The following is a 27676-nucleotide window of genomic DNA, read 5'->3' on the forward strand; positions in this document are numbered from 1 at the left end:
ATATTTGCAGTTTGGCTATTGTTATGGTTCTGACTCCGTGTGTAGGAGTCAGACCAGGTATCTAGGTTAACCAGGTAGACCAGGTTAATATCAACCAGGTATCAACCAGGAGTACACATGACCAGACTGTGTGTAGGATCATATGTAACCTGACTCTGGGTGTAGGATCATATGTAACCTGACTCTGGGTGTAGGATCATATGTAACCTGACTCTGGGTGTAGGATCATATGTAACCTGACTCTGGGTGTAGGATCATATGTAACCTGACTCTGGGTGTAGGATCATATGTAACCTGACTCTGGGTGTAGGATCATATGTAACCTGACTCTGGGTGTAGGATCATATGTAACCTGACTCTGGGTGTAGGATCATATGTAACCTGACTCTGGGTGTAGGAGTACACATGACCAGACTGTGTGTAGGATCATATGTAACCTGACTCTGGGTGTAGGATCATATGTAACCTGACTCTGGGTGTAGAAACGTTTTTTTCCATATAATATTAAATCTCTCTGCTCAGTTATCTACATAATACACAACATCGAATGAGAATCATTATTCAACTTTGAATTTAAAGTTATATTCAACTCTAAAGAAGTTAGTATTTTCTTACACACTGTTAATGTATTTTGCATTAAGGGAAACTGTGCTGTATTTGATGCTGTTATTATTTTGTAAGTTTATTAAATCTCGTTTATTTTGTATTGTGTTATCGTTATTATATTTATTAGTAATATTCTTATGTGTGTCTGTATTCGTTTTTTTTTGTGAATATTTATATTGCATTGTGTTTTCTGGAGACGATAAACTACAATAAAGTTTTTTTTTATAATTTTATTCCGGAAGTAGTTATGAATTTGATTACACGAGAAACAAACGTCAATTATATGTAGGCCTACACATAGAGGTTAGCAATCAGTAATTAAATATAGGCCTAGAAAGAGGCAAGCTGGAAACTGGAGTCTTATGTTCTAGTGTTCACACATGAACATTCTAGTGTGTATACATGTTCATCTAGTCTGTATATGTATACACTCAAGCACATGTATGTGTACACTTCAACTCGTATACATGTGCATGTGTGTATACAGGTGCAATTATGAATAAATGTATATTCCAGTGAGAATACATGTATACTCGTGTCTGCAAAGTATACATATATACTCGTGTCTGCAAAGTATACATATATACTCAAGTTCATGAACGTGCACACACTATCTAGTGTATCTACATGTATAAACACGTGAATATACATAGACTCTTATGTATACATACTCTTGTGAATACATACTCTTGTGTAATACATAGACTCTTGTGAATACATAGACTCTTGTGAATACATAGACTCTTGTGAATACATAGACTCTTGTGAATACATAGACTCTTGTGAATACATAGACTTGTGTATACATAGACTCTTGTGTATACATAGACTCTTGTGTATTCATTGACTCTTGTGTATACAGTGACTCTTGTGTATACATTGACTCTTGTGTATACATAGACTCTTGTGTATACATAGACTCTTGTGTATACATAGGCTCTTGTGTATACATAGGCTCTTGTGAATACACAGACTTGTATTAGCCCTTCTTGATGTCTAACTAGCGCTTCTTGATGTCTAACTAGCCCTTCTTGATTGTCTAACTAGCGCTTCTTGATCGTCTAACTAGCCTGGTTCACTGACACAAGACACATTGAATACACAAGAGTTAACAAGTAGCCTTGTATTAAGAATGTGTATTAATACACATTCTTGTATTAAGCCATGTATTAAGAATGCAACACATTCTTGTATTAAGAATGCAACACATTCTTGCAAGAGATAATGTGGAAGACTTTAAACCTTGGCAGGAAAGAGGGAGCTCTTCCTTTGAATTAACCTGAAACTAATTAATATACGAACGGGCTTAAAAAATATATAATCACAACAGATTTATAAAGAATTGAAAGATGTATTGACTAAAAATGTTGCTAATTTCTGTAATAATGAGGACACCTGCGGTTTCTCGGCATTTATAAGTGAAAAGTCTGTTGTTTTCTAATGAAGTAGAGTGTCACCCTTCCCTGACTTTTGAAACTATACTCAGCATATTTTCTGATCTGTTTGCTCGGATATACCAATCAGGAAGATGATACATAGTCTACTAAGCGTTATTTTGGTATATTATTCGCATGGCTCTATTCGTAATATATATATTTTTATTTTATTTTTCAATATTCTCTACATCAGCTGAGTGGTGGAGCCGTTGCCGCGAGGGAGGGCACAAGGAACCATCCATTATCAGGGCCACGATTGGCTGATCAAGACCCCAGATGGATAATTAGAGCCAGGAATGGCTGATCAGGGCCAGGAATAGCTGAACAGCACCTCTGTTCTAAGTGAATCTCAGCAAACAGCTCAGTGACGCTAGGATTCCATTAGAAATCGAACCCAATCTATCCAGACCTAAAAAGGGCTGACATACATTAGCCCATGTTAGCTCAGGGCAGGTTTGTGTTGGGTTAGGTGGTGATGAGCCCTGATAAGTGAGGTGCCTTGGTCCCTCCGGTGCATCCCTAGGGTGTGGTCACACTGCTGGCAGGGTGACCACCTCGACCAAAAGACCCATATTATAAACTGCATCTCTGCGCTTCTGCGCCTCCGCCCGCTCCAAGAATCATCACTATCAACATATTTCATTACGCTTAAAACAGCCTTTGACAAATGTTCGTGGTTGAAATTTTTTCTGGGTTTGAAACAAATATTATCACTAACCAATTACCTATATAAATCAGACTTATTATGCACTGAATTACTACATAGCAACGAAATGAAGAGGAAAAACGAGTTTTTCCTCTTCATTTCCGTTTTTTTTCTTTAGTATTTGATAGTTAAAATGTTTGGCTTCGAGTAATAACATTTGTTGATAAACGTCTTTGTCCTCCTGGAGGCTGGGCATCATAGGGCAGAGTATGAAGCCTGAACCAATATGGGGCTTCTGCCCGTATGTACATGACCTGTCATTGTGGCTTCAACTGCAACTGTAAGTCGGGTGCTGATGGCACACTGGCTTTTATTTTTCATCCGGTAGGGTTACGGGTTCGTGTCCCAGTCAGGTACGACCGCATCTTAAGCCAGGTGGATTAATCTGAGCTGCGGTGTTAATTAATCAATTGGGTATATTAGCACTATTGTGTTGGTTTAAAGATGTGCTGCTGGTAGTGGCTCAGAGGTTTATCAAATGTTGAGATGGGAGCAAAATAAAAGGTAATTTAGCTACGAAAGTGTTGTAGACCACAAGTCAATCGATTCAAGTTGCAGGTAGCAGTAAAGTGAGTGAGGGGGGGGGGGGGGAGTAAGGCGATGTGGACAGGCCTGTGGTTGTAGCAGTGGTGGTGGTAGTAGTACTAGTAAGTGGTTGGTGGTAGTGGTGGTGGTGGTGACGCAAAGGCGGCGCGGCGCTGCTAGTACTGATGCAGGTTGTCCATAAAATTGGCGGCCACCGCTGTACCCAGTTCCCCCAGACGCTGTTGGAACACCTCCCTATCCAAGGAAAGAAACAAAAAATCCGCATTCAATCTTTGCATCGAGAACCTTAACACTTAGGCTTGAACAAATCCACAAGGGCCGTGACGAGGATTCGAACCTGCGTCCGGGAGCATCCCAGACACTGCCTTAATCGACTGAGCTACGACAGGGTTAAAAAGGCAGTGTCTGGGATGCTCCCGGACGCAGGTTCGAATCCTCGTCACGGCCCTTGTGGATTTGTTCATTTGATGCATCACGTTAGTGTGATCTCTGTGTGTGACTTAGGCTGAACATATTGACCCAGCACGTAACACTGGCCATCTCGCATCAATATACATTTCGATTAAGTAAACATGTATCTCATATATATATATATATATATATATATATATATATATATATATATATATATATATATATATATATATATATATATATATATATATTACACAATCACTTATTTCCCGAGAACAACCAGAAGGACCTACAGACTTGCAAAAGATAACACTGCCATCTTAAGACAGGTGAGCTACCAAACAGCTAGAAGACATCCAACGTTAACAATACACTCACCTAGTGGTGGAAGGCGCATCCTGCAGCTGTTGCTGAGTCTCCTGGGTGTCGGGGGCCGCCACACCTCCGCACTGCAGCGACTTGAAGTTGTGCACAGAGTTTTCATTGTACTGACCCCAGATGCTGTTCATCAGTTTGCTGCTGTACCGCATGGGTTGCTCTAGCTCTAGGGAGGAGAGACGAAGATTGATTGAAGGAGAGAGAGAGAAGAAGAGAGAGAGAGAGAGAGAGAGAGAGAGAGAGAGAGAGAGAGGAGAGAGAGAGAGAGAGAGAGAGAGAGAGAGAGAGAGAGAGAGAGAGAGAGAGAGAGAGAGAGAGAGAGAGAGAGAGAGAGAGAGAGAGAGAGAGAGAGAGAGAGAGAGAGAGAGAGAGAGAGAGCGAGAGAGAGAGAGAGAGAGAGAGAGAGAGAGAGAGAGAGAGAGAGAGAGAGAGAGAGAGAGAGAGAGAGAGAGAGAGAGAGAGAGAGAGAGAGAGAGAGAGAGAGAGAGAGAGAGAGAGAGAGAGAGAGGAATATCAAGGAATAAACAGAGAAAAAAGAAAAACATGACAGAATCAACACTGAAAATTACAACAAACCCGACACACACATCACGACAGAAGGCCTTACACAAGTCCATTGTGTTCTACACTGGACTTAACCAATACAAAACACAATTAGACTCTACCTCAAGGATTTATTCAGTATCCAGACTTACACTACCTTACTGTTGCCTCAGACTCTCCTGCTACTCCACACTCTGCTCTGTCGTGTGTCCTCTCTACCACTACTTCTCACTTTTCTTTCCCAGTTCGTACTTTTGATCAACCACTAATCATACTTTTATCTATCCACACAAGACATGTTCAACCAATAACTATCTATACACACAGGAATTGTCCAACCAATAAGTATATGCACACCCTATGACATTTACCATTTATCCATCCATTAAAAGAACATACAATAACGTGAACAAATCCACAAAAGCCTTGATGAGGGTTCGAATCTACGCACGGGATGTTCCCAGATGCGACTTAAGTCAACTGTACAACGACATGGTCAAAAGAATTGCAACCTGGAGTGCTACTGCCCTCACAAGGATCAGTTAACTTGATATATCACGCCGTTGAGGATTTGTTCATTTGATATATAACGTTATATGTGTATACAATAACACAGAATAGCATAATTTCGCATATATCATCTCCTATCCCTGTCCTCACCCCCACACTTCTATTCACCTATTCCATGGTCTATCCAGTCACCTAGCCTCACCTGCGTTCTGGAAGTAGGAGCCTTGTTCGGGGTTGAGACGCCCTCTGCGCTGCTGGCGGTGCTGGGTCTTGGTCAGCTGCAGCGTCTGCGGGATGGAGGCCATGATGCTGCCTGGGGTGGGGCAGGAGGGTCAGTTGCACGCTGTGACAGTCAACTGTGGGGGAAGCTGCCTGTGTGGGGGTGGGGGGCTGCCTGTGTGGGGGGAGGAAGCTGCCTGTGTGGAGGTGGGGGGGAAGCTGCCTGTGTGGGGGGAGGGAGCTGCCTATGTGGGGGGGTGGGGAAGCTGCCTGTGTGGGGGTGGGGAGCTGCCTGTGTGGGGGGAGGGAGCTGCCTGTGTGGGGGGAGGGAGCTGCCTGTGTGGGGGTGGGGAGCTGCCTGTGTGGGGGGAGGGAGCTGCCTGTGTGGGGGTGGGGAGGTGCCTGTGTGGGGGGAGGGAGCTGCCTGTGTGGGGGGGTGGGGAAGCTGCCTGTGTGGGGGTGGGGAGCTGCCTGTGTGGGGGGAGGGCGCTGCATATGGAAGAGGGACTCGGAAAGGATTAAATACAATAAGCAACAATCCTAACCTGTATTAGGCCTAAATGAACGTATCCTAAACCTAATGTTTATCCTAAATCCTAAACCTAATGTAGTCCATATAAGCTCCTAATTATACCAGATACAATTATTTAGGCCTAGGAGAGGTTAAGTTGCTGTTGTCTGCGTTTTATATTTACTTCTTCCTGCCATTCCTGTTCCCTCTCTCAATAGGAATGGAAAGGGATAGATGTACGGAAGGGGTGTGGGAGAGATGCTGTGTTGGGGTAAAGGGATAGAGTTGGGGAGGGGGGAGAGGGATGGGAAATGAGGGGATTTGAGATCGAGGGCATGACAACGGCGGGGGTTAAGATTTAAGATTTATAAGGATTAAGCCACCTAAGAGGTGGCACGGGCATGAATAGCCCGTAATTAAGATTTAAGTGGTAATGTGATAAATATATGCTGGTATATGCTGCTAACTGCTTGCAAGGTGAAGGGTGGAAGAAGGGGGTGAAGGGTAGGGAGGGGAGAGAAGGGAGGGAAAGATAGACAGACACACTAACAATTGTGTCAGCATACGGAAGGCATAATTTCCGTAACATTAACTTAGTTATTCCGATGGTTAATTTTCCCGAGGCATACTACATATTATTGTTACAACGAATTATCAAAAATATTTTTCATCACATACAGCTAACGACACAACTATGTTCAGCCAACGACACAAGTTCAACCAATAAGAACAGAGGATCACGATGGAAAAATACATTCTGACGTTCCCCTTCAATTCTACTTAAGAATGGATTTTTTTTTGTATCTGACCTCTGACGATAAAGGGCCAATTGGCGTCTGATATGACCTGAAATATAGACCAATCAGCTTTCTAATTCAGAACAAAATAAATACGATGATTTACTGTGCATCATTGAGAAGAGTTGACGTCATTCTACTTGTGGGTTACCTTGAGGTGCTTCCGGGGCTTAGCGTTCCCGCGGCCCGGTCGTCGACCAGGCCTCCTGGTTGCCGGACTGATCAACCAGGCTGTTGGACGCGGCTGCTCGCAGCCTGACGTATGAGTCACAGCCTGGGCTATACATCCGTGCCACCTCTTGGGTGGCTTAATCTTTATCAATCAATCAATTGTCAATCCTATAAGGACCGACGAGAAGGTGTGTGGGTAGACTACAACCACTCCTGACGTCACTCACCAAACAAAAACAATCAGAAAAATTGTGCTTCACCTCCACAAAGGATACCTGATCAACCAGGCTGTGACTCATACGTCAGGCTGCGAGCAGCCGCGTCCAACAGCCTGGTTGATCAGTCCGACAACCAGGAGGCCTGGTCGACGACCGGGCCGCGGGGACGCTAAGCCCCGGAAGCACCTCAAAGTAGGTAAAAATAAGGTTCACATGTTGCGACAGCTTCCACAGAAGAACTAATCACAAGAAGATGAATTACCAACGTCAGACGTCATCTGCAGTTCGACCAATCAGAAGATTGTGAGTGACCAGCCTAAACAACATCTGACGTCATTGAAAGAAGGACCAATCAGATGATGCCTGGCGGATCGGGCCACGCCACAAGCACGGGAACACCGCTCCAGAACCGGCTGTCAACTCACCAAACCAGCTGTACATGCTTGTGTTATGCAATACTAATTATATCCCGCTGCAAATCTCATTTCATGACTTCGTTTCTTCAGAATCTATGTAAATCACCTTCAGACACATCGATCCTAACAATGTGTATGCCGGGAGGTATAATTGAAAACTACGTTTCTAATTTTCTAAAGTTTATTGGTTATTGAGAATATCCAATAAATAAATAAATAAATAAATAAATAATAAATAAATAAATATATGTATATATATATATATATATATATATATATATATATATATATATATATATATATATATATATATATATAATATATATATATATATATATATATATATATATATATATGCGTATTAGTGACTATATGTAATGTACGTTTCTTACTTACAAGTTCCTCCTGTTTCGTGTACCAAATGTATATACTTTTATAAATAAAATATTATTATTATTATTATTATTATTATTATTATTATTATTATTATTATTATTATTATGCCTGCATGTCTGTGAGAGGACAATAAAATAACGACAATAATCAGGATAAGGATTTGGGATGGGACGGGGGAATGGAAGGGTGCCCAACCACTTGGACGGTCGGGGATTGAACCTCGGCCTGCATGACGGGAGACCGTTGCTCTACCGTCCACCCCAAGTGGTTGGGCTTTTTCTCTGACTTCATAACTTTAAGATCACAAAACCTTTTTTTTTTTGGGGGGGGAGGGGAGAAGGTTCCAGTAGTATATATTGGTTCGACCGAGTATTTTATATAAGTATATCATATTAGGGGGGATGGGTTTGAATAAACTGTCAAGTGTAAGATTCTATGAGTACAGGAAACAGACCATGAGTGAAAAATGAGTGAAAATTTCTCACAATAAGTGAAAGACTGAAGGAACTGAGACGATGGGCTCCTAAGGTACTTGATGCTGCAGAGCTCCGTCAACCATATTTGGTCGTAATGGAGAAGCCATGCACACTTACGGGCTATTCATGCCCGTGCCACCTCTTGGGTGGCTTAATCTTCATCAATCAATAGGAAGTTCACGGGAGACGGGAAGGGATGCGCGGCGGGGATCTCCCGTCACGCAGGGTGCAGCCGCACCTCCACAGATCTCCAGTATCATCTATTGATACTGGTAATGGCTCAAAAGGGCCACCACTTATGGGCTATTCATGCCCAAGCCACCTTTTGGGTGGCTTAATCTTCTCTCTCTCTCAATAGGAAGTTTGACAGTGATTGTCCAGTCGTGGTGGAGGAAGGGTGCGTCTTGGAGCGCCCTAGAAAGTTGTGAACTTGTGATCCAGTGACTTTGACGCATGATAGACAAGACGCTACCAGGCCTTTTCAGGTAGCAATGACCAGGAGACAAAAACGGAAAACTGTGCGCAGAGAGTTAAGTGATTACTGACAGTGATGAGTGACCGAAGAAGTGTAGTGATCAACGACAGACGGGACTTGGGTTACAAAGTTTTAAACTCGGCAGGAAAATCTCCCCGGAAGGACCACATACAGTAAGAGGCACGGATTAATGCACGGACGCGGCTGTTATTTCCCCTCGACATGTCAACTAACTTTTCATCAGCAGGTGGAGTGGACCGTTCATTTGGCCAAGGAGTTTGGTGATTGTTGTTGTTTTAGATTTAGCTACTCAGAACGAAATGTCCATGTAGCACGGGCTATGGTGAGCCCGTACGAATTTGGTGAATATGGGAGACACTGAGAGAGAAGTAAAGAAGAGGATGGCGCATCACAGATGGAAATCTCATGAACTATGCACTAATGATGGCAGTGTCACCTCACCTCTCATTAATCTAATCGCCAAAGCTTCATTTATCTCTGCAATTCTATCCCCAATACTCTGTAAGTTCAATCATAATATCATTATCTCAGTAATAGTAATACAGTAATACACGCTTCCACTACACATAAGGGGCATAACTGGCCGACCCCTCACAGTGTTCAAGAGAGAACTGGATAAGCACCTCCAAAGGATACCTGATCAACCAGGCTGTGAGCAGCCGCGTCCAACAGCCTGGTTGATCAGTCCGGCAACCAGGAGGCCTGGTCGACGACCGGGCCGCGGGGACGCTAAGCCCCCGGAAGCACCTCAAGGTAACCTCAAGGTAATAGTCTTTTTTGGGCAATGAGAATAATCTTGGGATTATTCTCATAGATTATTTTGTACCATCTACAATTTGCTTAGTCTACCTTTGCCAACACAATAAATGACAGGGGCAGCATAAACAATAGGAGATCTCACAGTATGCCATGTGAGTTACCCTGTAACACAATAGAAGTAGGATGATCACTTGATTGTTTCAAGCTTAGGTTAGACATGTATATGAATGAGTCTGGGTGAATATAAATAGAAGCTGACTGGTATGGGCCAATAGGCCTTCTGTAGTTGCCTTCAATCTTATGTTCTTACCAGTTTATATCAACACTCCCAATAACTACCAACATGAGTTGTTTATATCTACACTACCAATAACTACCACAATTAAACGATTCTTCGCGGCGGGGATCGTATTCCAGGGACCTGCCCGAAACTCTACGCGTACTAGTGGCTGTACAAGAATGTAACAACTCTTGTATATATCTAAAAAAAAAAAAATAAAAAAAAAAAAAAAAAAAAAATGAGCATCACCACCACCAGCGACCGCCAGCATCCTCATCTCCCGCATAGCAACCCCGTGCTACAATAGGGCAGACCCAATGACCTTACTATCACTCTCACCAGCCACGTTAAGGCACTTAAGTTCCTCCCTCGATTGTCTTTCCACCCCTTGTCTTGTGAGTGTAACATTTAAAGTTTAAATGAGAGAGAGAGAGAGAGAGAGAGAGAGAGAGAGAGAGAGAGAGAGAGAGAGAGAGAGAGAGAGAGAGAGAGAGAGAGAGAGAGAGAGAGAGAGAGAGAGAGAGAGAGAGAGAAAGAGAAAGAGAAGAGAGAGAGAGAGAGAGAGAGAGAGAGAGAGAGAGAGAGAGAGAGAGAGAGAGAGAGAGAGAGAGAGAGAGAGAAGGAGTGAGGGAGAGAGTAACAGAGAGAGAAGTCTCAGGATTTCCTCTACTTCCTCAGTTCTTCCCACCTCAGCAATTTAGTTAACATTAATTGGCTGGTTGTAGATAGGAGCTGCCTCGTATGGGCCAATAGGCCTTCTGTAGTTACCTTTGTTCTTATGTTATTAATGGCCCTATATTATTTTCCAAACACTTTATATCTCACGAAATATGTAACAAAGATAATAATAATAAAATAATAATAATGTTGGGTACACAATGTACCCAACATGAACTTGAGTCCTGGCTTTGTTGCTGTGGACTCTTCCCTTTCACAGTATATACTCAAATGCTCTAATCTTTCTAACAAACGTGACTTAACATAAGCTTACCCCTTCCATTTATCTTTCTTTCTCTTTCCTTTTCTTTCTCTCTTCTCCCATTTTTCTGTTCATTGTCTTCTCCTACGCTCTCTTGCTATCCTTTTCTAATTCCTATTACTATCTCCGGTGGTTATAATAGGAGCTGCCTCGTATGGGCCAATAGGCCTTCTGCAGTTCTCATTATTACTACTATCCCCTACACCTTACTTTCCGCCTCAGCTCTCTCTTGCCTATTTATTGCCTGTCTCTACCTCCTCATCCAAGTTACAGCCCCGCTCCTGTGCCAGGTAAGTCCACTATGGGCTCACCATAGCCCGTGCTACTTGGAACTTTTTGTTCCCAGTAGCTGAATCTTAAACAACAACCTCCTCATCACAAATCGACTTGAGAATGGTCCAGGACGGACCGAAACGTCGTCGTCCCTTCAACTTCTAGTGTGTGGTCTGGTCTACTATTGTGAGAGTACACATAAACATATATGTGTTACTAGGCTTTAAAGCCAATCATGTTTAACAAGCGAATGTTTACATTAACGTTTCAAAATGCCTCATAATTCCTGTTATCAGGGGACAGGAAGACTGCACTTATGTTTATCCAGGTCTTACCCCATCCTTGGGTAGGCTACTGACCTTCCCCTAGGATATTTCTGGTATGCTAATTCGAACCCTGGATCCTTGGTTGAGATTCGAGCACGTAGACCACTGTGCTACTCGTCTAGCAAATTAAACTTGCATGTTACTAGTTCATCACAAATGTAAATTGCTAATCTTAACGACTTGAACTGTAACCAAACCACCCAGCTCCGGACCTCCCTATATATGGGACCTTTAACAAGCTATTTATAGACACAAACAAAAAACTCGTGTGACCTCAGCTATGAATACAGTTGACCCCGCCCAGAAGGTCAGTTACAGCCCCGCTCCTGTACCAGGTAAGTCCACTACGGGCTCACCATAGCCCGTGCTACTTGGAACTTTTGTTCCGAGTAGCTGAATCTTAAACAACAAGCCCAGAAGGTCACATTCTTCCAACATAAGTTACCTTTGTTACGTTTCTGCCCGAAACGCTTTGCGTAATAGTAGCTTTAGGCATTGTATGTACTAGCTCTATCTATAAATCTATCAATTTATGTAAAATCTCTTGTATGTATGTACCTTACCTGAATAAACATTTTATTTAACATTAGTAACTTAACAGTAATAGCAACACTGACTATACTTAGTCGCTGAACATCTTAACTAGCTCATCAATTCAGCAACTTGCTTTAAAACAAAAAACAAAATTGGATAGGCATGGTTCAGTTCCTAAATCCATTACGTGGTCGTGAAACCTTTTCCTCAGGATGGCTATGGCCGAGGTGAGTGTGGGTGAACTAATTAACTAATGATGATTAATGAACTAACTACTGGTCACGGACAGTCAATACAGACAGTAACGATGCAGAATTAAATGCTCTGTATACATTTAAGAACCAGAATATGGTCAAGTGCATTTATTATAGTTTTATTATATAAATTAATATTTAAGAAAGTTTAATGATGTAAATAAAAATATTTTAATTATGAAAATAAAGATATTTTAAATATATGCACAAGATATTTGAATTGTGTAAATAAAGGTAATTTATGTATATTAATATTTAAAAAAAATCAGTTATGAAATGAATATTTCGTATCTAAAATTAAGAAATAAAAAATAGCTACAAGTTTTTTAATAAAACAGAATACTATAATTTGCATTTCTGTGGCAAATTAAGGTTCCCAAACTGCAAGAGCCGACTAACCAGCTGAGGAAGACTGAGTGTTCTTACCGGGGTAGAGAGGGCAGAACGGACTGTGATGGATGGCTGTGTGCAGGGTGTGGTGTGGGGGCCGGCTCCTGGACACTGTGGGGCAGAGCACTGGACAAAGTCCTTCACGAACCAACATGTAACTCTCGGGCTAGTGTCGACTGTTTGTAGGGCAGGCGGGCGAGTGGTGTTGCTCTCTCTCTCACAGCTGAACTAGGAATGGAAGGTGGTTGTGTCGGACCCTAGGGGAAGGGGGGGGTGTCCGGCAGCCATCACTAGCCCGCCAACCCCGTCTAAATCCCTTAATCACCCCCTTCCCCCCAATTCTATCTCTCATAGACGACCTTCTCAGTATCCCTCTCCTCCCCACCGCCCTCTCCCCATGAATACTACCCCCTACACCTCTTTAGCTCACCTACCCAACGAAAACTGTCTAGCCCCTCATAGCCTTGGACCTATAGTAGGATGGGGTGGGGGGATGCCTCCTCCTGGAGTACCTGTCTGGCGTCACGTAGCCTGGGAAAGCACTCTGCACTAAACATTCTCTCAACCTGACTCTACATTTCCCTTGGAAAATACCCCTCACGTATGCCTTATTCCGAACAACGCTTTGTAATGCAAAATTAAGGGTGAATGAAGTATGGAAATCATCATAAAAACGTTAAACAACGAACCCTTGCGTTCAGGATTAAGTGTGAGAGTTGCCAAGCAGCGCCAGGTCGGAGCGTTCACAGGCACCTGAGATCACGTCAGCAGAACATACCGGAGCGTGGAGTACCGCCAGGGGGGCTTCTCTCTCCTCCTCCGCTAGCAAGGAGCTGCTTCTTGCACCCCTCCAGCACCGCCGCCACCAGCAATGAGGTTCCTCCAGGCAGCGGGCTCAGGAGCAAGGCTAGAGATCACGTGATGGGGGCATGGTCGGGGTCACTCAACAGACGAACGTGCTTTAAGTGACCTCTCCCTCCCAACCCCCCCTTTTCCCTCCCAGTCTAAGCCCCCCTTCCTCCCTCACCCTCTCACTGCCCTGGCTTAAAAAACACTCATATCCCAATTCCTTGACGTCATATCCCATTCTTCAGCCTTATATCTCTGTTCTTTTTCTTTGTATCCCTATTTCTTGTCCTAATATCCCTTCAAGGTGCTATATAGTGATATAGGCTTAGCGCTTTCTCTTCTTAATTATAACCTTTTGTTTAACAAATGAACAAATCCACAAGGGCCGTGACGAGGATTTTTTGTTTAACAACATCGACAATTAGCAACCGCTGCTTGGAATCGATTTTTTTGTATTTGAAGGGATAATCCTGAGCTGAGGGTAAAGCTGCTTCGTCTAAGCTTTTGGCATTTGTGCCGAATTAGTTATATATTTTGTAAATAAACAAATTAGTTATATATTTTGTGTCCCGTTGGTACAGTCGGGTGCGTTCTAGACCCACAATCAGGGATAGCGGGACAGAAATGGTTGGGCGCGTTTCCTATCACCTAATGCACCTGTTCACCTAGCAGTAAATAGGTACTCAGGAGTTAGTCAACTAGTTGTGGAGTTGCATCCTGGGGTGGGGTCAGTAATTCGACCCTGGGGATAGGGGGGGGGGGGGCTCGATACAAGCCTAACATGCATTGTATGTGCAGGCGATGTCACAATAACGTGGCTAAAGTATGTTGACCAGACCACACACTAGAAGGTGAAGGGACGACGACGTTTCGGTCCGTCCTGGACCATTCTCAAGTCGACTTTTATATATATATATATATATATATATATATATATATATATATATATATATATATATATATATATATATATATATATATATATACATATATATATATATATATATATATATATACATATATACATATATATATATATATATATATATATATATATATATATATATATATATATATATATATATATATATATTGTTGAATATGACCGAAAAGGAAAGATTAATGATTCTAACACGAATCTTCTCAATATTTCTTATATTTTTTTTCACTGTCGATGCGAATTGAAAAATTAACTCTCCAAAGTTCATTTTCACACTATATTTATGGTCTGACCCCTAGGGAAGCATTTCGCAAGGCACTCCTTACACTTTCAAAGACAAATTTTCCACATGTTGTTGTTGTTTTAGATTCAGCTGTTAGAAACGTAAGTTCAGAGCAGCACGGGCTATGGTGAACCCGTAGTGGACTTACCTGGCACAGGAGCGGGGCTGCAACGTACGAATTTTCCAACTGATAAAGATTAAGCCACCCAAGAGGTGGCACGGGCATGAATAGCTCGTAAACGAATTTTCCATATGTTGTTGTTGTTTCAGATTTAGCTACTCAGAACGAAGTGTCCATGTAGCACGGGCTATGGTGAGCCCGTAAAAATTTTCCATACTCTGCCAATGCTTATATTCGCTTGGGGTGAGGTGATACAGAACATGAATGAGATGAACAAGTGGATCAATGGCACAATGGGTATTATAAGCCACTGCGTGTTAAATGAACAAATGATTATTATAAGCACTACGTGTTCTATGTTCTTGCTTCTGTGTTGGTTCAGGGTCTTGAAGTGGGTAGAATGTCATTATATGTTATTTGGCTGTTGATTGCTGGTTTTGACTTTTGGATGTATAGGGCCTCGCTGATGTCGAGTCTCCTGTTGTCGTTGTACCTGTCGATAATTTCTGTGTTGCTTGTTAAGATTTCTCTGGTGATGGTAGGTTGTGTGATCCACACAACTAGACCGTGGTTGATCTTAGGCTTGCCATAGGAAAGCGAAGATCAATGTCAACTCCTTTTCTAAAGATATATTCTTTGGCTAATTGAACAACTCTATCACGCATTCGCAGACCAACATGAGATAGAGTCCACATACAATGGACTCTGTTACATTCATTAATAATTTAGGTGTGTCTGTGTCTCGCTTCAGCCCTAAGTGTGTTACAGTTGTGTCTTAAAGAGTTGAGTGCAAGTGATGATAAAGACACACTTACATTTAAGTGCTAGGAATATGGTCTTAAATGCAGAGGCCTCTCTTGTTTACGTGGATTCTTCACTCAAAACACGAACAATCACTTATTGTCACAATTGCACTTCAAGCAGCACTGCTGTGTTGGTGTAGAAAACCACAAGTGTACAAGGTTTTAGAGAGAGAGTGTTCTGTTACTAATCCATCTGGCTTAAGGAGTTGCTACTTTGCCTCTAGACGAAGCTTGACCTGATTTTTAGTTGACTTCTTGGCTGGGAAAGATGGAATTGTTATGTTGAAGGGGTTAATCTCCCACGGCACAAGAAAGTGCCATACCTTACGGTTACCATTTTCCAAACTATTGGGACCGACTAAAATGCCTAAATCTGTATTCTCTTGAGCGCAGGCGAGAGATATAGATGCTACAAAGTATTCTTTTACTGTAAGAGTAGTGGAAAAATGAATGAACTAAAGAAGCAGATTAAAACATACAAAATACATTCATAATTTTAATAGTACAGGCGTCATTTCATTGAATACACCATCGGAGGCTAGAAAGACGAGATCCAGGAGCTAAAGCTCGATCCAACAGGCACAAATTTTAAATACAAATAGTAAATACACCCACACCGTTACCTAAGCACAGAGCGCATAGCAAAAAAAAAAGCAATATAAAACCTTTCAGCACCACGCACGGAGAAAGTTCAGTCATGATCAGTAGGTGTTTGTGACGCAGGTGCAGCTGATGACGCAAAAATCTGTTCAGCAAGTCCAACCAATCTAAGGTTACTGTTGCTGAGGGATAGAGAACCTCAAGGTACCGACTCCAGGGAACTCAGTGGGACTCTAGGGAACTTTCGAGGGACTACAGTGGACATGAATGAACTCCAGGGGCCAGATTCACGAAAGCACTTACGAACATGTAAATCTTTTCTCAATCTTTGATGGCTTTGTTTCCAATTATTAAACAATTTATAAGCATGAAAACTTCCCAATCAACTGTTGTTATTGTTATAAACAACCTCCTTGTGCTTCGGAGCTCATTAACTGTTTAATAATTGGAAACAAAGCCGCCAAAGATTGAGAAAAGATGTACAGGTTCGTAACTGCTTGCGTAAGTGCTTTCGTGAATCTGGCTCCAGGAATCTCCAAAGAACTAAAGAGAACTCCAAAGGACTAAAGGGAACACCAGGGTACTCCAAAACTAGTATCAACAGGCGAATACTTATGTTGCCATACGCAAACGTCTTATTTCCTGCATTCATGTGCTTGTATTTCTGTATTTACAGATTTTCTCATTCATACATCACGTTAATGTGATTATTTTGTGCATTCGAAAAGAAGCGTTGGAGGTATTCCTAACTACAAAACCAGAGAACATGGGGGAAGTGTGTGTAACCCCTTATTAGGCTTCAGTGGAAGTTTCAGAAACCCTAGAGGAGTTAGTTAAATCCCAGGTTGCAATTCTTTTAACCATGTCGTGTTATAGTGTTCTAAGGCGTATGCTTGGTTCGAATCCGAACCCAGGTTCGAATCCTCCTCAAGACTCCTACTGATTTTCTCAATAACAATAACTACAATAACAAACATAATCATATTAGTAATAATTTTTTTTAGTTATATCAGTGATACATTAGCATCCTTTTTTCAGATTTTGAATATTTTTAAAGGCATTAGATATCAAGAGTGGATTTACATAATACATTTTTTGGGTAATAAAATTAGAAGACTTAAACTACGATGAGACACGATGGTTAAGAGTGTTCTAGGATAATAATTGATAAGAGAGAGTGAACTTAAGTTTTCGTTCCAGCTTCGTTAGCAGCTACTGGTTTACTCACAGTAAAGTAACGAGGTTACTTTATTATTAGTAACTTTATTTATTATTATTATTATTATTATTATTATTATTATTATTATTATTATTATTATTATTATTATTATTAGGTATAAAACATATATTTGTAATATTATTTACTCAGGAGGGTAAAGGAACATAGATTTGAGTTATAGAAAGACAGGTGCTGACAAAATATTAGAAAGTTCTCTTTTACAAACAGAGTGGGAGACGGTTGGAACAAGTGAAGTGCGAATGTGGTGGAGGCCAAAACCGGCAGTGGTTTCAAAGCACTATACGACAAAGAGTACTGGGAACAGGGGACACCACGAGTGTAGCTCTCATCCTGTAACTACACTTAGGTAATTACACACACACACACACACACACACAGTCTAAACAGAAAGACACTTTAGTTCGTCTTAACTATATATCATTGCATTGAGTCACTGTTACAAGTTGCAACAACGTGCCTAAGCATTCTCATTCCATTCGCAACAGCATCTTGACACAAGAGAGCCTGCCTGAGACCCATACACGACCCCGAGGTAGCAACAAGGTAAAGGTATGCACAGCGTTGTATTGGTCGCCGACAAGGGTCGAAGTTCAAGCTCTTCGATGTCTGGGTCAACACCTAAATTTCTTTTAGCAGACATTTATATCTTAAGGTAAAAGAATGAGATGGGGATTAAGTAAGCTTTGCCAGTCCTGATTTTTTTTAACCTCGAGGTTTATGAGAATTTAAAAATGGTCAATCGAAGCGTTATCATTTGATTAGGAGTTAAGTCCTAGCTCGTGGTGTCCCGTCTTCCCATTACTCTTTGTCGTATAACGCTTTGAAAATACTACTGGTTTTGACCTCTATCACATTCTCACTTCACTTGTTCCTTAAGTCAAAAGTCCTAATGATGGCAATCCATCATTTTCATGTGGGTTGCGTCTTGGGATCAAATGGTTTCACTGAGATTGAAAGTTTGTGCTCTTGAGTTATTTATGGAGGTTAATTCAATAACTGTGCACCAAAATTAGACAGCACCTCTCCTGTGCCAGGTAAGTCCACTACGGGCTCACCATAGCCCGTGCTACTTGCCCCGCTCCTGTGCTAGGTAAGTTACGGGCTCACTATAGCCCGTATTACTTGGAACTTGTTCAGAGAAGCTGAATCTATAACAACAACAACCAAAACTAACCTAACCTAAGTTACCCCAGCCAAAATTAAGGATATAATTTTAATAACTAGAAGACGGATAGTGTGTGAAACCCCTCGTGTACGATTAGACCGAGGACCTGTTACCAAGAGCTTGCACTGGGTGAGGTAAGTATACTAAGCGACACTTCCTCACGAGTATGCTCCACGACACTTCCTCACGAGTATGCTCCACGACACTCCCAAACGAGAGAGATCATATACGACAAGAATTTCACACAAGAGTATACGGCAAAATTATCCCACATGAAAGAATACACCACAAGTATCCCACACTGGAGAGTGTACACTGCAGTATCTCACATGTGAGATATCATACGTATACATTCCATCATTTTCATCATACGTTTTCCACACAAGTGAGTATATGCTACAAATAACCCAAAAGTGAAAGTATACACAAGTATCCCACACCAGAGAAATAGACGTTTTCCTTTTAAACAGATCTATTGAACAACGATAATCACAGTGAAAGTAATCACTCTCTTGTTTCTAAAATATAAAATTATTACATGTTACAAAGTTCTCAGTACATCCAAGATGAAGCTTCAAAACAATGAACAATGGAAAACGAACAGTAACCAATCGACAATCAAGGGAGGGGGGGAGGGGAATATTCCAGATATTTTTGTCTAAATGAGTTTTAAAATAATGTATTGGCATTTAGGGTGTCGGCGGGTAGGCGGTTCCATGGGTTTATAACTCAGTGAGTTAAAAGGCATCTCTTGTATCCTATCCTACATTGTGGCTTGTATTGCCTGAAGCTGTTGCCCCTTGTGTAAGTTATATTTGAATTTTGAAAGAAGTGGTATAAAGTAATACCTTCAAAATTGTTCAGTATTTTGAAGGTTTCGATGAGATCAGCCTTGTCATGTCTGGTTTGCAGTGTTGTTAGTCTTGTGGCCCTCAACCGTTCCTGGTATGAGAGTTGACTTAGTTTTATTTTTTTAGCTTTGCGTTAAATTTTCTCCCTCTTTGATATGTTCTTTTATAAAGACACATCACTGTTTCCTCTCACGTTTGAGGTGTATCTTTTTAATTTGCATTTGTTTTGTATTTCCATCTTTAATTAACGTACATGTATTGTAAGTGGCGAATTTTTAAATTTCTTTGTTTATTATACACCTCATTCCCATCCCGTGGGCGGTGGTGGAACGGGTTACAGAGGCACATAATGGGTTCAGTAACTCAACCCCATAGTTCGTTTAGCTAAGCAAGTGACAATCTTTTGAAGCTAGTTACACGATTGTTAATGTTATATATATATGTGCATACATATACAATCATTTACACAAATACACGTACACATCGCATTAGGCAGTGATGTAGTGGAGGCTGACTCCATACACAGTTCCAAGTGTAGATATGATAGAGCCCAATAGGCTCAGGAACCTGTACACCAGTTGATAAGACAGTTGAGAGGCGGGACCAAAGAGCCAGAGCTCAACCCCCGCAAGCACAAATAGATGAGTACAAATAGGTGAGTACATCGATAATCTTCTGTATCACAAGTAATTCAACAAGAGGCTCACAACAGTCACTATACAAGGCACTCTACATCTACGGTGAGTCACACAGTTACTAGTCTTGTTCCACACACAGTGGGGAAGTGGGAGGTTTATTTTCATTTTCAATATTGCATATAAGTATAAACTAACATCCCTCTACTCACACGGGTACTGCTCAGTAACCCATAGATTTCACTATTGTGGAAACACCAAATATTTCACAATAAAATCGGGTGCATGGGGGGTGCCTACAACTGCTAATATTCCTTAAATAATTTAACTTAGGTCTACATCGACCAGCCTATGTCTGTTCCTTACCCCAGACCATTCTCCCTGCAAGTTTTAGTGAGGCTTTAACCATAAGCATCTGGCTTGCAGCTTTGGACAGACAAACTGACAGACTGGTAAAACAGTCGGGTTCGTTTTCGACTCACAATCGGGAATTTCGAATACGAATTCTGGGCGGGACAGGAATGATTGGGCGCGTTTCCTATCATCTAATGCCCCAGGTAACCTAGCTGTTAGCCAGCTTGTTATGGAGTTGTATCCTGGAAATTCGACCTTGGTGGGACCTCTGTATAAGCCTAACATGTATATATATAAACATTTGCTGCCTGTCCCCCGACACAAAGAATTTTTATTATTATTCTCTCTTTCAGGTATAGTAATGTATTAAAAACGATTGAGCCACTCCTGAAATCATGGCTATAGGAAGCATTTTCTGTGAAGGTCTTTACAGAAAATGCACTAAGCATAGAGTGACTAATGTAATTGTTTGGCTTTACTTGTCGTAAGGGGTTTACCAACATACACTTATCAGAGTCAACAAGCATGGTCCCCTCATACACTTCACAGCTCAAGGACCATGCGTACACTACACACACTCAAAATGTTTATTAACATACACCGCACTCACTCAAGAAGACTTCGCAGAGCTGCAGCCATAAATTTTGTCGAGAGAATACTATTTAATTTTATTTATATACAAGAAGATACATTGTGTTGAGAGTACATAACATTGTTGTTCTAAGAGTACTATTCATGTCATTACTTCCCTGGGTCATGCAAGTTCCCGTATTCTATGGGGTTTAGTGTTCCTGGAGGCCTCTAGTGCATGCCAACCCCCCCCCACTGTCCTTTCAGACCTGAATTAATATTTTTTGGCCTAACGTAGCATATAAGGCCCATAAACCCACAAAGTCCCGAGCCTCGGAGAAGAGAATAATAGAATTTCCATGGGATTTTGTTTTAGTTCTCCATTTCTTCCTTTACTTAATAATTATGTCAGTTCTCATTTTGGGCATGTGAACGAATTGTATGGATTTACATGTAAATATTAGATATTCATATGAGCATAAAAAATCTGCCTACGCAGTATGACACGATTCCCTTCCGTAGAGTTCAAATAATTTCTTGATACCCTTAACACTGTAAACTGTGCTTGCTAACGAAGTTGATAAATATGTTCCTGTTTAACTAATATATATATATATATATATATATATATATATATATATATATATATATATATATATATATATATATATATATGTATATATATATATATATATATATATATATATATATATACATATATATATATATATATATATATATATATATATATATATATATATATATATATATATATATATATATAGGGTTATGAAATAAAAATATTGGTGATTAAATATCTCTCTGATTAAATAGTATATTCTTGCATCTTAGAGACACGTGGAAATTATAGAAGCTGTCTTTTATCAATTGTCTCTAAAAAAATCATAGTTACATTTAAACATGCTGGTTGTACAATACTTAAAATATAGTAGGGAATTGTACAATACTTAAGATAATTATAACAGCAACAATAGTATACAATAGATGAAACACCAAAAACCTTGAAAAATGGATTTATGAACATAAAAATACTGAGTGAACAGGACCTGCAGTTGTCAAACACCATCAATCGCAATCATGATTAATTTGACCCTGCTACTCCACTTCTTAATTAAGTCTTAAACAATTAAATATTGTCATTTACTTCACTCGTATTCCTTCCCCTCGCTCTTCTATCATTCGACCCTTCACAAGGCTCTAGCTAGTCCTGTGCAGGTCAGCTACAACTATCAACAGATATGTTGCTCTTTGACTTTGTATTCCTCTACCTACGGGAAAGAGTAGATAAATCAAGTTACTTTTTCGAACCCTCACTATGTATATCGAAGTGACGAGAGGCTGTAAAGTATGTTATCTTCACGGCTGGTTCAAGTGACACGAGGAGAGCGGTGATATAATTTCTAACATGGAAGGCGTTGTTGGATTAAGTATAAGTTAAAATATATGTTTGGTAAAGAAAGGGTATTGGGGTAAGGTGTACAAGAGATAGAATTCGGGAAAAAGGGAAATGATACAAACGAGGAAAGTAGCATTCAATCATTCTATTGATGACACTAATAACATCAATAACCTCCCCCTTCCCCGTTCATATTGTAACTAAAGCACGAATGTTCGAATTCATGCTTTCGTTACAATATAAACGTTACTACCCGTTCGAAAGCACGGGTTCTAACGAATGTTGCCAACAATCCGTGACACGCAGCACTGGACGCCACGAGGAAGGTAAGGAGGAGGCGACGACACTGATCGTCTCATTATATCTGTAGCCTCTTGTGGACAAACCCGTTGAAATACTCTTGAACGGTGAGGGACGGATCGCTCCGGCTGGGGCTGGAGGAACCTGCTGGCTTCATAGGGACGTGGTTGTCCGCGTGGGCGAAATATCCGACCGAGGTTCGGGAAGACCTCCGTCCGTGCTCCTCGGTCGGGATGACCACCTGGTGTTCCTGCCAACACGAAACAAAGCGGAAGTATCAACAGGGGTGCAGACGAGGAGTCACAATAACGTGGCAGAAATATGTTGACCAGACCACACACTAGAAAGTGAAGGGACGACGACGTTTCGGTCCGCCCCTTCACTTTCTAGTGTGTGGTTTGGTCAACATATTGACAGGGGTAGTAAAGTATGCATATGAATATGGGTAGTAAAGAATGCCAGAGGAATAGGGGGTAGTAAAATATGCTATAGGAATAGGGGTAGTAAAGAATGCTCTAGGAATAGGGGTTAGATATGGGAAGTAAAGTGAGCTAAGTAAGGAAGGGTAGTAGAGTGCGAATCATTAAATAGGGGCAAACAAGCGTGCTAATGAAACAGGCATAGCGCAGTGTGCTGCAGAAATGGAGGCAGCAAAGTCCGCTACATATAAAATGAACACACACAAGTAACAGCAACACACAAGTTCACAAGCCACCAGTACTTACAGGAGCGATGAACTTGTCGTCAGAGTAGGACTTGAGGAACTCTCCAGCCAAGAGAAGGACTGCGCTTGGGACCGGATGGGCGTCCACCCACGCCGTCTCACGTCCACGCACCTGGCCGGCCCACATACGCCCACCAGGGAATTAAGTGTGGTGAGTTTACGTGTAGGGGGGGGGGCAGGAGGGAGGTAGGTGAGATAACACATATTACACATAACACATAATTACACATAACATCCATAAAAATATAAACTGACCTGCAATCCGCCTGTGTCGGCTTGGAAGAGCAAGGTGATGGTACTGAAGTCCACATGGGCAACAAAACGGGTAGTTTCCTCAGTTAAGTTTCTGGGCAGTGGTGGGTAGTAGTTGATGCGCAAGCAGGAGGGGCTGTCTCTCGTGCCCATACCCTGGTGCAGCAACTGGAAGTAGTCCGGATCCTTGCCTGGATATGACAAGTGGAAAGTACCATATAACAACTGTTAACTGGGGAATAACCTTTTCCAGTACCCACTGTGTAGTTCAAGTGATATAGATCATTATACACATCTAGATATCCACCGTAAATGGGGTGATTATTTTGACTGTGATCGAAGGTATTTCGTACCGAGACTGATGGCTAGAGCCGTCAATAACCTTGAAGAGAGGACCCTGCAGGAGTCGAGGACGGAGAGCACGGAGGACCTGAAGGAGGGCACGTCTGCGTCAGGAAAAACATCCTCAGCTGTTTCTACGATGAAGCTTTCGTGGAGTTCTTCCGTTCCTTCGTCTCTGTAGGGTGAGTAGAGGTATGTTGCCTGAGGGTGGAGGCGCGAGTAGGCATGCACACATATGCACACTCACACACACACACACACATGCACGTAAACGCACACACACTAATTCTGTATTTACTGATAGGGTGTGGAGCTCAGACTGTAACTTGTTGCTGTGGAAGATTATGAAACTTGGTATCATACAAGATTATAAACTTTATTATTATGCAAGATTGTGCAACTAATTGTCATTTAAAATTATGAAACGTGTTATCATACAAGTTTATGAAACTTGTAAGCAAAAGTTTAAAACACCCAAAAGCTAGAATCCTCCTACTGATTTTCCTCCTACTGACAAAAGCTACTGATTTTCTCATTGATATGTCACGTTAGTGTGATTTCTTTGTGCATAATAATAATTATAATTTATCAAATAACTTCGAGGGAGAAGAGGGAACATTAAGACTGCCGCTTCACCACCTACCTCTCCTGCTTCAGGCGAATGTAGCCTCGGTGCTTGCTTGGGTCTTCCTCGCAGCTAGCTTTCTTGGTCTGGTCAAGCCCGAAAAACTCCGCCGTCGAGTTGTATAGCAATCTAAGCTGATAAGGGCAATTATCATTAATGAAAGCAAATGATAATGTTAATTATTCATCTTTCTGTCATATCTCTCTCTCTCACCTGGTCATCGGGAACACCGTGGTTGGTGAGATAAGCGCAGCCGATGTCGGTGAAGGCTTGATGCAGCTGCTTCGCCACCCTCTGCCACACCTCCTGGCTGGGCTCCGTCTCCCGTTCCAGACCTGGAGTGTGGAGTGGTCCTTATATTTCCCAGGTCTTCTTCCTGCCGTAGACCCTGACATGTAGTGTGGAGTGATCTTAATCTCCACCAGGTCAACATCTATGACCCCTTTTTTCTCGTTCTAAAACTTTCCTCCAATTCCAGGGCACCCCACTCACCTCATGCCCAAGACCTAGGACTTCTGCATTAAATATACCACTAAAAGCAGGCATATATATAACCCCCTACCTCCTACCCACGCGAAAAACGGTACTGATAGCATATCCTGTGACAGCATATCCTGTGACAGCATATCCTGTGATATTTCTGTGAAAAAACTCAACATAAAACCAACCAACATCCAGAAATAATATTGACTGAGATCCTGGAAATTCGAACAAGAGGGCGTTCAAGACACAGGATACCACATATCAAGCCAGGATGGGGGGGTAAATATATCGTAAAACACGAAACGAAACTGATAAAATTCCACCAGATTTTCAGAGGTATGAGACACCAGAGAACGCTAAATGAACTAGACCTTACGTCACTGGAAGAGAGAAGAATCAGGAAAGAAGTGATTACCACATGAAAAGTACCCAAGTTAATAGACAGGGAAGATAACAGACTAGTTAGCACGGACTAACAAACACAGGGACACAGATGGAAAGCATTCCGAATGAGCAAAAGAAAAATTTCACATAATAAAGTTTTCAGTGTCAGAAAAGTATACATATCGTATGTGTTACGAAGTAGAGTGGCTGAGGACGACTCCATACAAGGACTCAAGGGCATAGACAACTGAATGAGTGACGATTAAAAAAACTGACGAAAATGGTATGACAGGTGGGATACAAATGTGTTAAAACTATCAACACAAAATAGAACACCAAATGGTGGATGTATATTTGATAATTACAGATTAAAAAACGCCCTTGGTAAATAATGGTTTGGAAACAGGGCTACTGGTTAATGGAGTAAATTACAAAGTTGCAAGCATAATAGACGTTGGATTGCTAGGTTGTTTCAGGTGTACAAGAGGTTAGACAAATGAGCTAGTATGATTGAGTGCAAATAGACGCTGCCTAGCATAGGTTACTAGACCTTCTACGGTTTCAATTATTCCTATATTCTTAATTATGGTTGACAAGTAGAACCCAAGAGGCAGAATTCAGCTTTCACATCCCCAAATAAGCGAATTCAACGAGGTAAATAAACTCTCACATACACAAAAGGAGGAACCAATCACACACACACACACACACAAAAGGAGGAACTCTCACACGCAGACACACAAGGAGGAACTCACGCGCACACACAAGGAAAAGCCCTCCACACACAAAGAGAACCCTCCCCACCGCACGCACACAGGAGGAACTCCCACACGCAGACACAAAGAGCGACTCAACTCACCCAACTGCCCCAGGTCCACTAACGGGATCCTCTGGTGTTGAGAGTCTTCGTCCAGCATTGCCTCCTTCACTAATGTTTCTGTGTGTAAAGGAGAAGTAGCTCTCACGAGTACATCTTTGTAATCACTACTGTTCCGAAGTCTAATTATCTGTTAGTTTTAGATTTATTATGACTTAATTTTGTTTTGCATAAAAATATATGATACAAAGGTAAAAACATCCAACGGAGAACATCAATAATATTAAACGGGGATATGGCGCCAAATTTGCAAGAAAGAGTGATTTGATGCAAAAGGCTCCATTTTCTGTCATAAACTGGAAGTAGAATTCACAGAAAATAAGCCATGTTGTCTTTAAGGAGAAACCCTTTCATTCTTGCTCACCCTACACTACCCAAATTTTAGTATCTTGATATAAGCCCAGGAGAAACCAATGATATCAGCGTTCTTTGATAAGTAAGAACACTACTCTCGTTGAAGAATACGTCTGACAGTACCAGCGTTTATAAGGACTGAGTAAAACCAGTCTGCAAAAGAAGGTGGTGAGGAGGAGGATTATCAGGAGTCCACTAAGTCAGTATGACTATGCGAACGCAGGAGAGGAAGCATTATGCTGCTGACAACTCTTCAGCTGAGGGAAATGTGACATCTGAGTCCTCACAAAACAGCATTCTCTTCAGCATTCAATATCCCAAAGCTTCGTGTCAAATGATTTGGAGTAAAAGGTTATCATTATGGTATATGAAACAATATGATTTGATTAGATATCTATAAATAATAATAAATAAATTTTTATTCAGGTAATAATATAATTAAATTTTTATTCAGGTAAGGTACATACATACAAGGTAAGATACAAAAGTTGATGGATTATAGATAGAGCTAGTACATATAATGCCATAAGCCACTATTACGCAAAGCGTTTCGGGGAGGAAAAACACAACAACACAATCTAACACAACAACAGTAGTGTTTCGTATTAGTTTATCATTAATGATGGTTGGAAGTACTTATATTTTCAATCTTACAAGTGTCTGTGATTTTACACTGGTTCTTTAAGTGCCTGTGCTTGTATTCACTGCTTGTATAAGTGTCTGTACATGTACACTGCTTCTATAAGTTCCTGTACTTACATCGTTCTTCTATAGCTGTCTGTGCTAGTACACTGCTTTGACAAGTACCTATACTTGAACTGTGCTTTAACAAGTCCCTGCACTTGTAGTAAAGTTTGGCGAGTAACAAAACAA

The 27676-nt window shown here is 41.3% G+C and overlaps 2 protein-coding genes across 8 annotated transcripts; both read right to left on the minus strand.

Annotated features, from left to right (window-relative positions):
* Positions 1-818: 818 nt before the first annotated feature.
* Positions 819-15768, minus strand: LOC123768395 (uncharacterized). 3 transcript variants are annotated; one of them, XM_069336265.1, is made up of 4 exons: positions 15643-15768; positions 5342-5452; positions 4087-4252; positions 819-3528 (listed from the first exon to the last, which is right to left on the minus strand). In XM_069336265.1, the coding sequence occupies exons 2-4, from the start codon at positions 5442-5444 to the stop codon at positions 3450-3452; spliced, it is 348 nt and encodes a 115-aa protein (XP_069192366.1). In that variant the 5' UTR covers positions 5445-5452; positions 15643-15768; the 3' UTR covers positions 819-3449. The 3 variants fall into 3 exon arrangements, with proteins under 3 accessions (XP_069192366.1, XP_045614829.1, XP_045614828.1); XM_045758873.2 differs by lacking the exon at positions 15643-15768 and adding an exon at positions 13324-13493; XM_045758872.2 differs by lacking the exon at positions 15643-15768 and adding an exon at positions 12671-12895.
* A 6819-nt stretch (positions 15769-22587) lies between these two features.
* LOC123768396 (uncharacterized) lies at positions 22588-27673 on the minus strand. Of its 5 annotated transcripts, none has more exons than XM_045758874.2 (8): positions 27563-27673; positions 26432-26509; positions 24919-25040; positions 24724-24839; positions 24092-24255; positions 23742-23929; positions 23488-23598; positions 22588-23012 (listed from the first exon to the last, which is right to left on the minus strand). In XM_045758874.2, the coding sequence occupies exons 2-8, from the start codon at positions 26487-26489 to the stop codon at positions 22821-22823; spliced, it is 951 nt and encodes a 316-aa protein (XP_045614830.2). In that variant the 5' UTR covers positions 26490-26509; positions 27563-27673; the 3' UTR covers positions 22588-22820. The 5 variants fall into 5 exon arrangements, with proteins under 5 accessions (XP_045614830.2, XP_069192369.1, XP_069192370.1 ...); XM_069336268.1 differs by lacking the exon at positions 27563-27673 and adding an exon at positions 26814-26832; XM_069336269.1 differs by lacking the exon at positions 27563-27673 and having other exon boundaries at positions 24724-24834; positions 26432-26448.
* Positions 27674-27676: the final 3 nt, after the last annotated feature.

Source organism: Procambarus clarkii, chromosome 35 (assembly GCF_040958095.1).
Source record: "Procambarus clarkii isolate CNS0578487 chromosome 35, FALCON_Pclarkii_2.0, whole genome shotgun sequence".
Taxonomy (NCBI): domain Eukaryota; kingdom Metazoa; phylum Arthropoda; class Malacostraca; order Decapoda; family Cambaridae; genus Procambarus; species Procambarus clarkii.

Bases quoted from the DNA above. Each gene is read 5' to 3' on its own strand.
- LOC123768395 (XM_045758872.2), bottom strand. From the start codon at position 12,788: ATGTTGGTTCGTGAAGGACTTTGTCCAGTGCTCTGCCCCACAGTGTCC. The intron at 4,253-5,341 runs GTGAGGCTAGGT...TCTCCTCCCTAG, and splicing joins CTCCTACTTCCAGAACGCAG to AGCTAGAGCAACCCATGCGG. The intron at 3,529-4,086 runs GTGAGTGTATTG...TTCCTTGGATAG, and splicing joins GATGCGCCTTCCACCACTAG to GGAGGTGTTCCAACAGCGTC.
- LOC123768396 (XM_045758874.2), bottom strand. From the start codon at position 26,489: ATGCTGGACGAAGACTCTCAACACCAGAGGATCCCGTTAGTGGACCTG. The intron at 25,041-26,431 runs GTGAGTTGAGTC...TCCACACTCCAG, and splicing joins AGTGGACCTGGGGCAGTTGG to GTCTGGAACGGGAGACGGAG. The intron at 23,930-24,091 runs GTACGAAATACC...TGTCATATCCAG, and splicing joins GGCTCTAGCCATCAGTCTCG to GCAAGGATCCGGACTACTTC.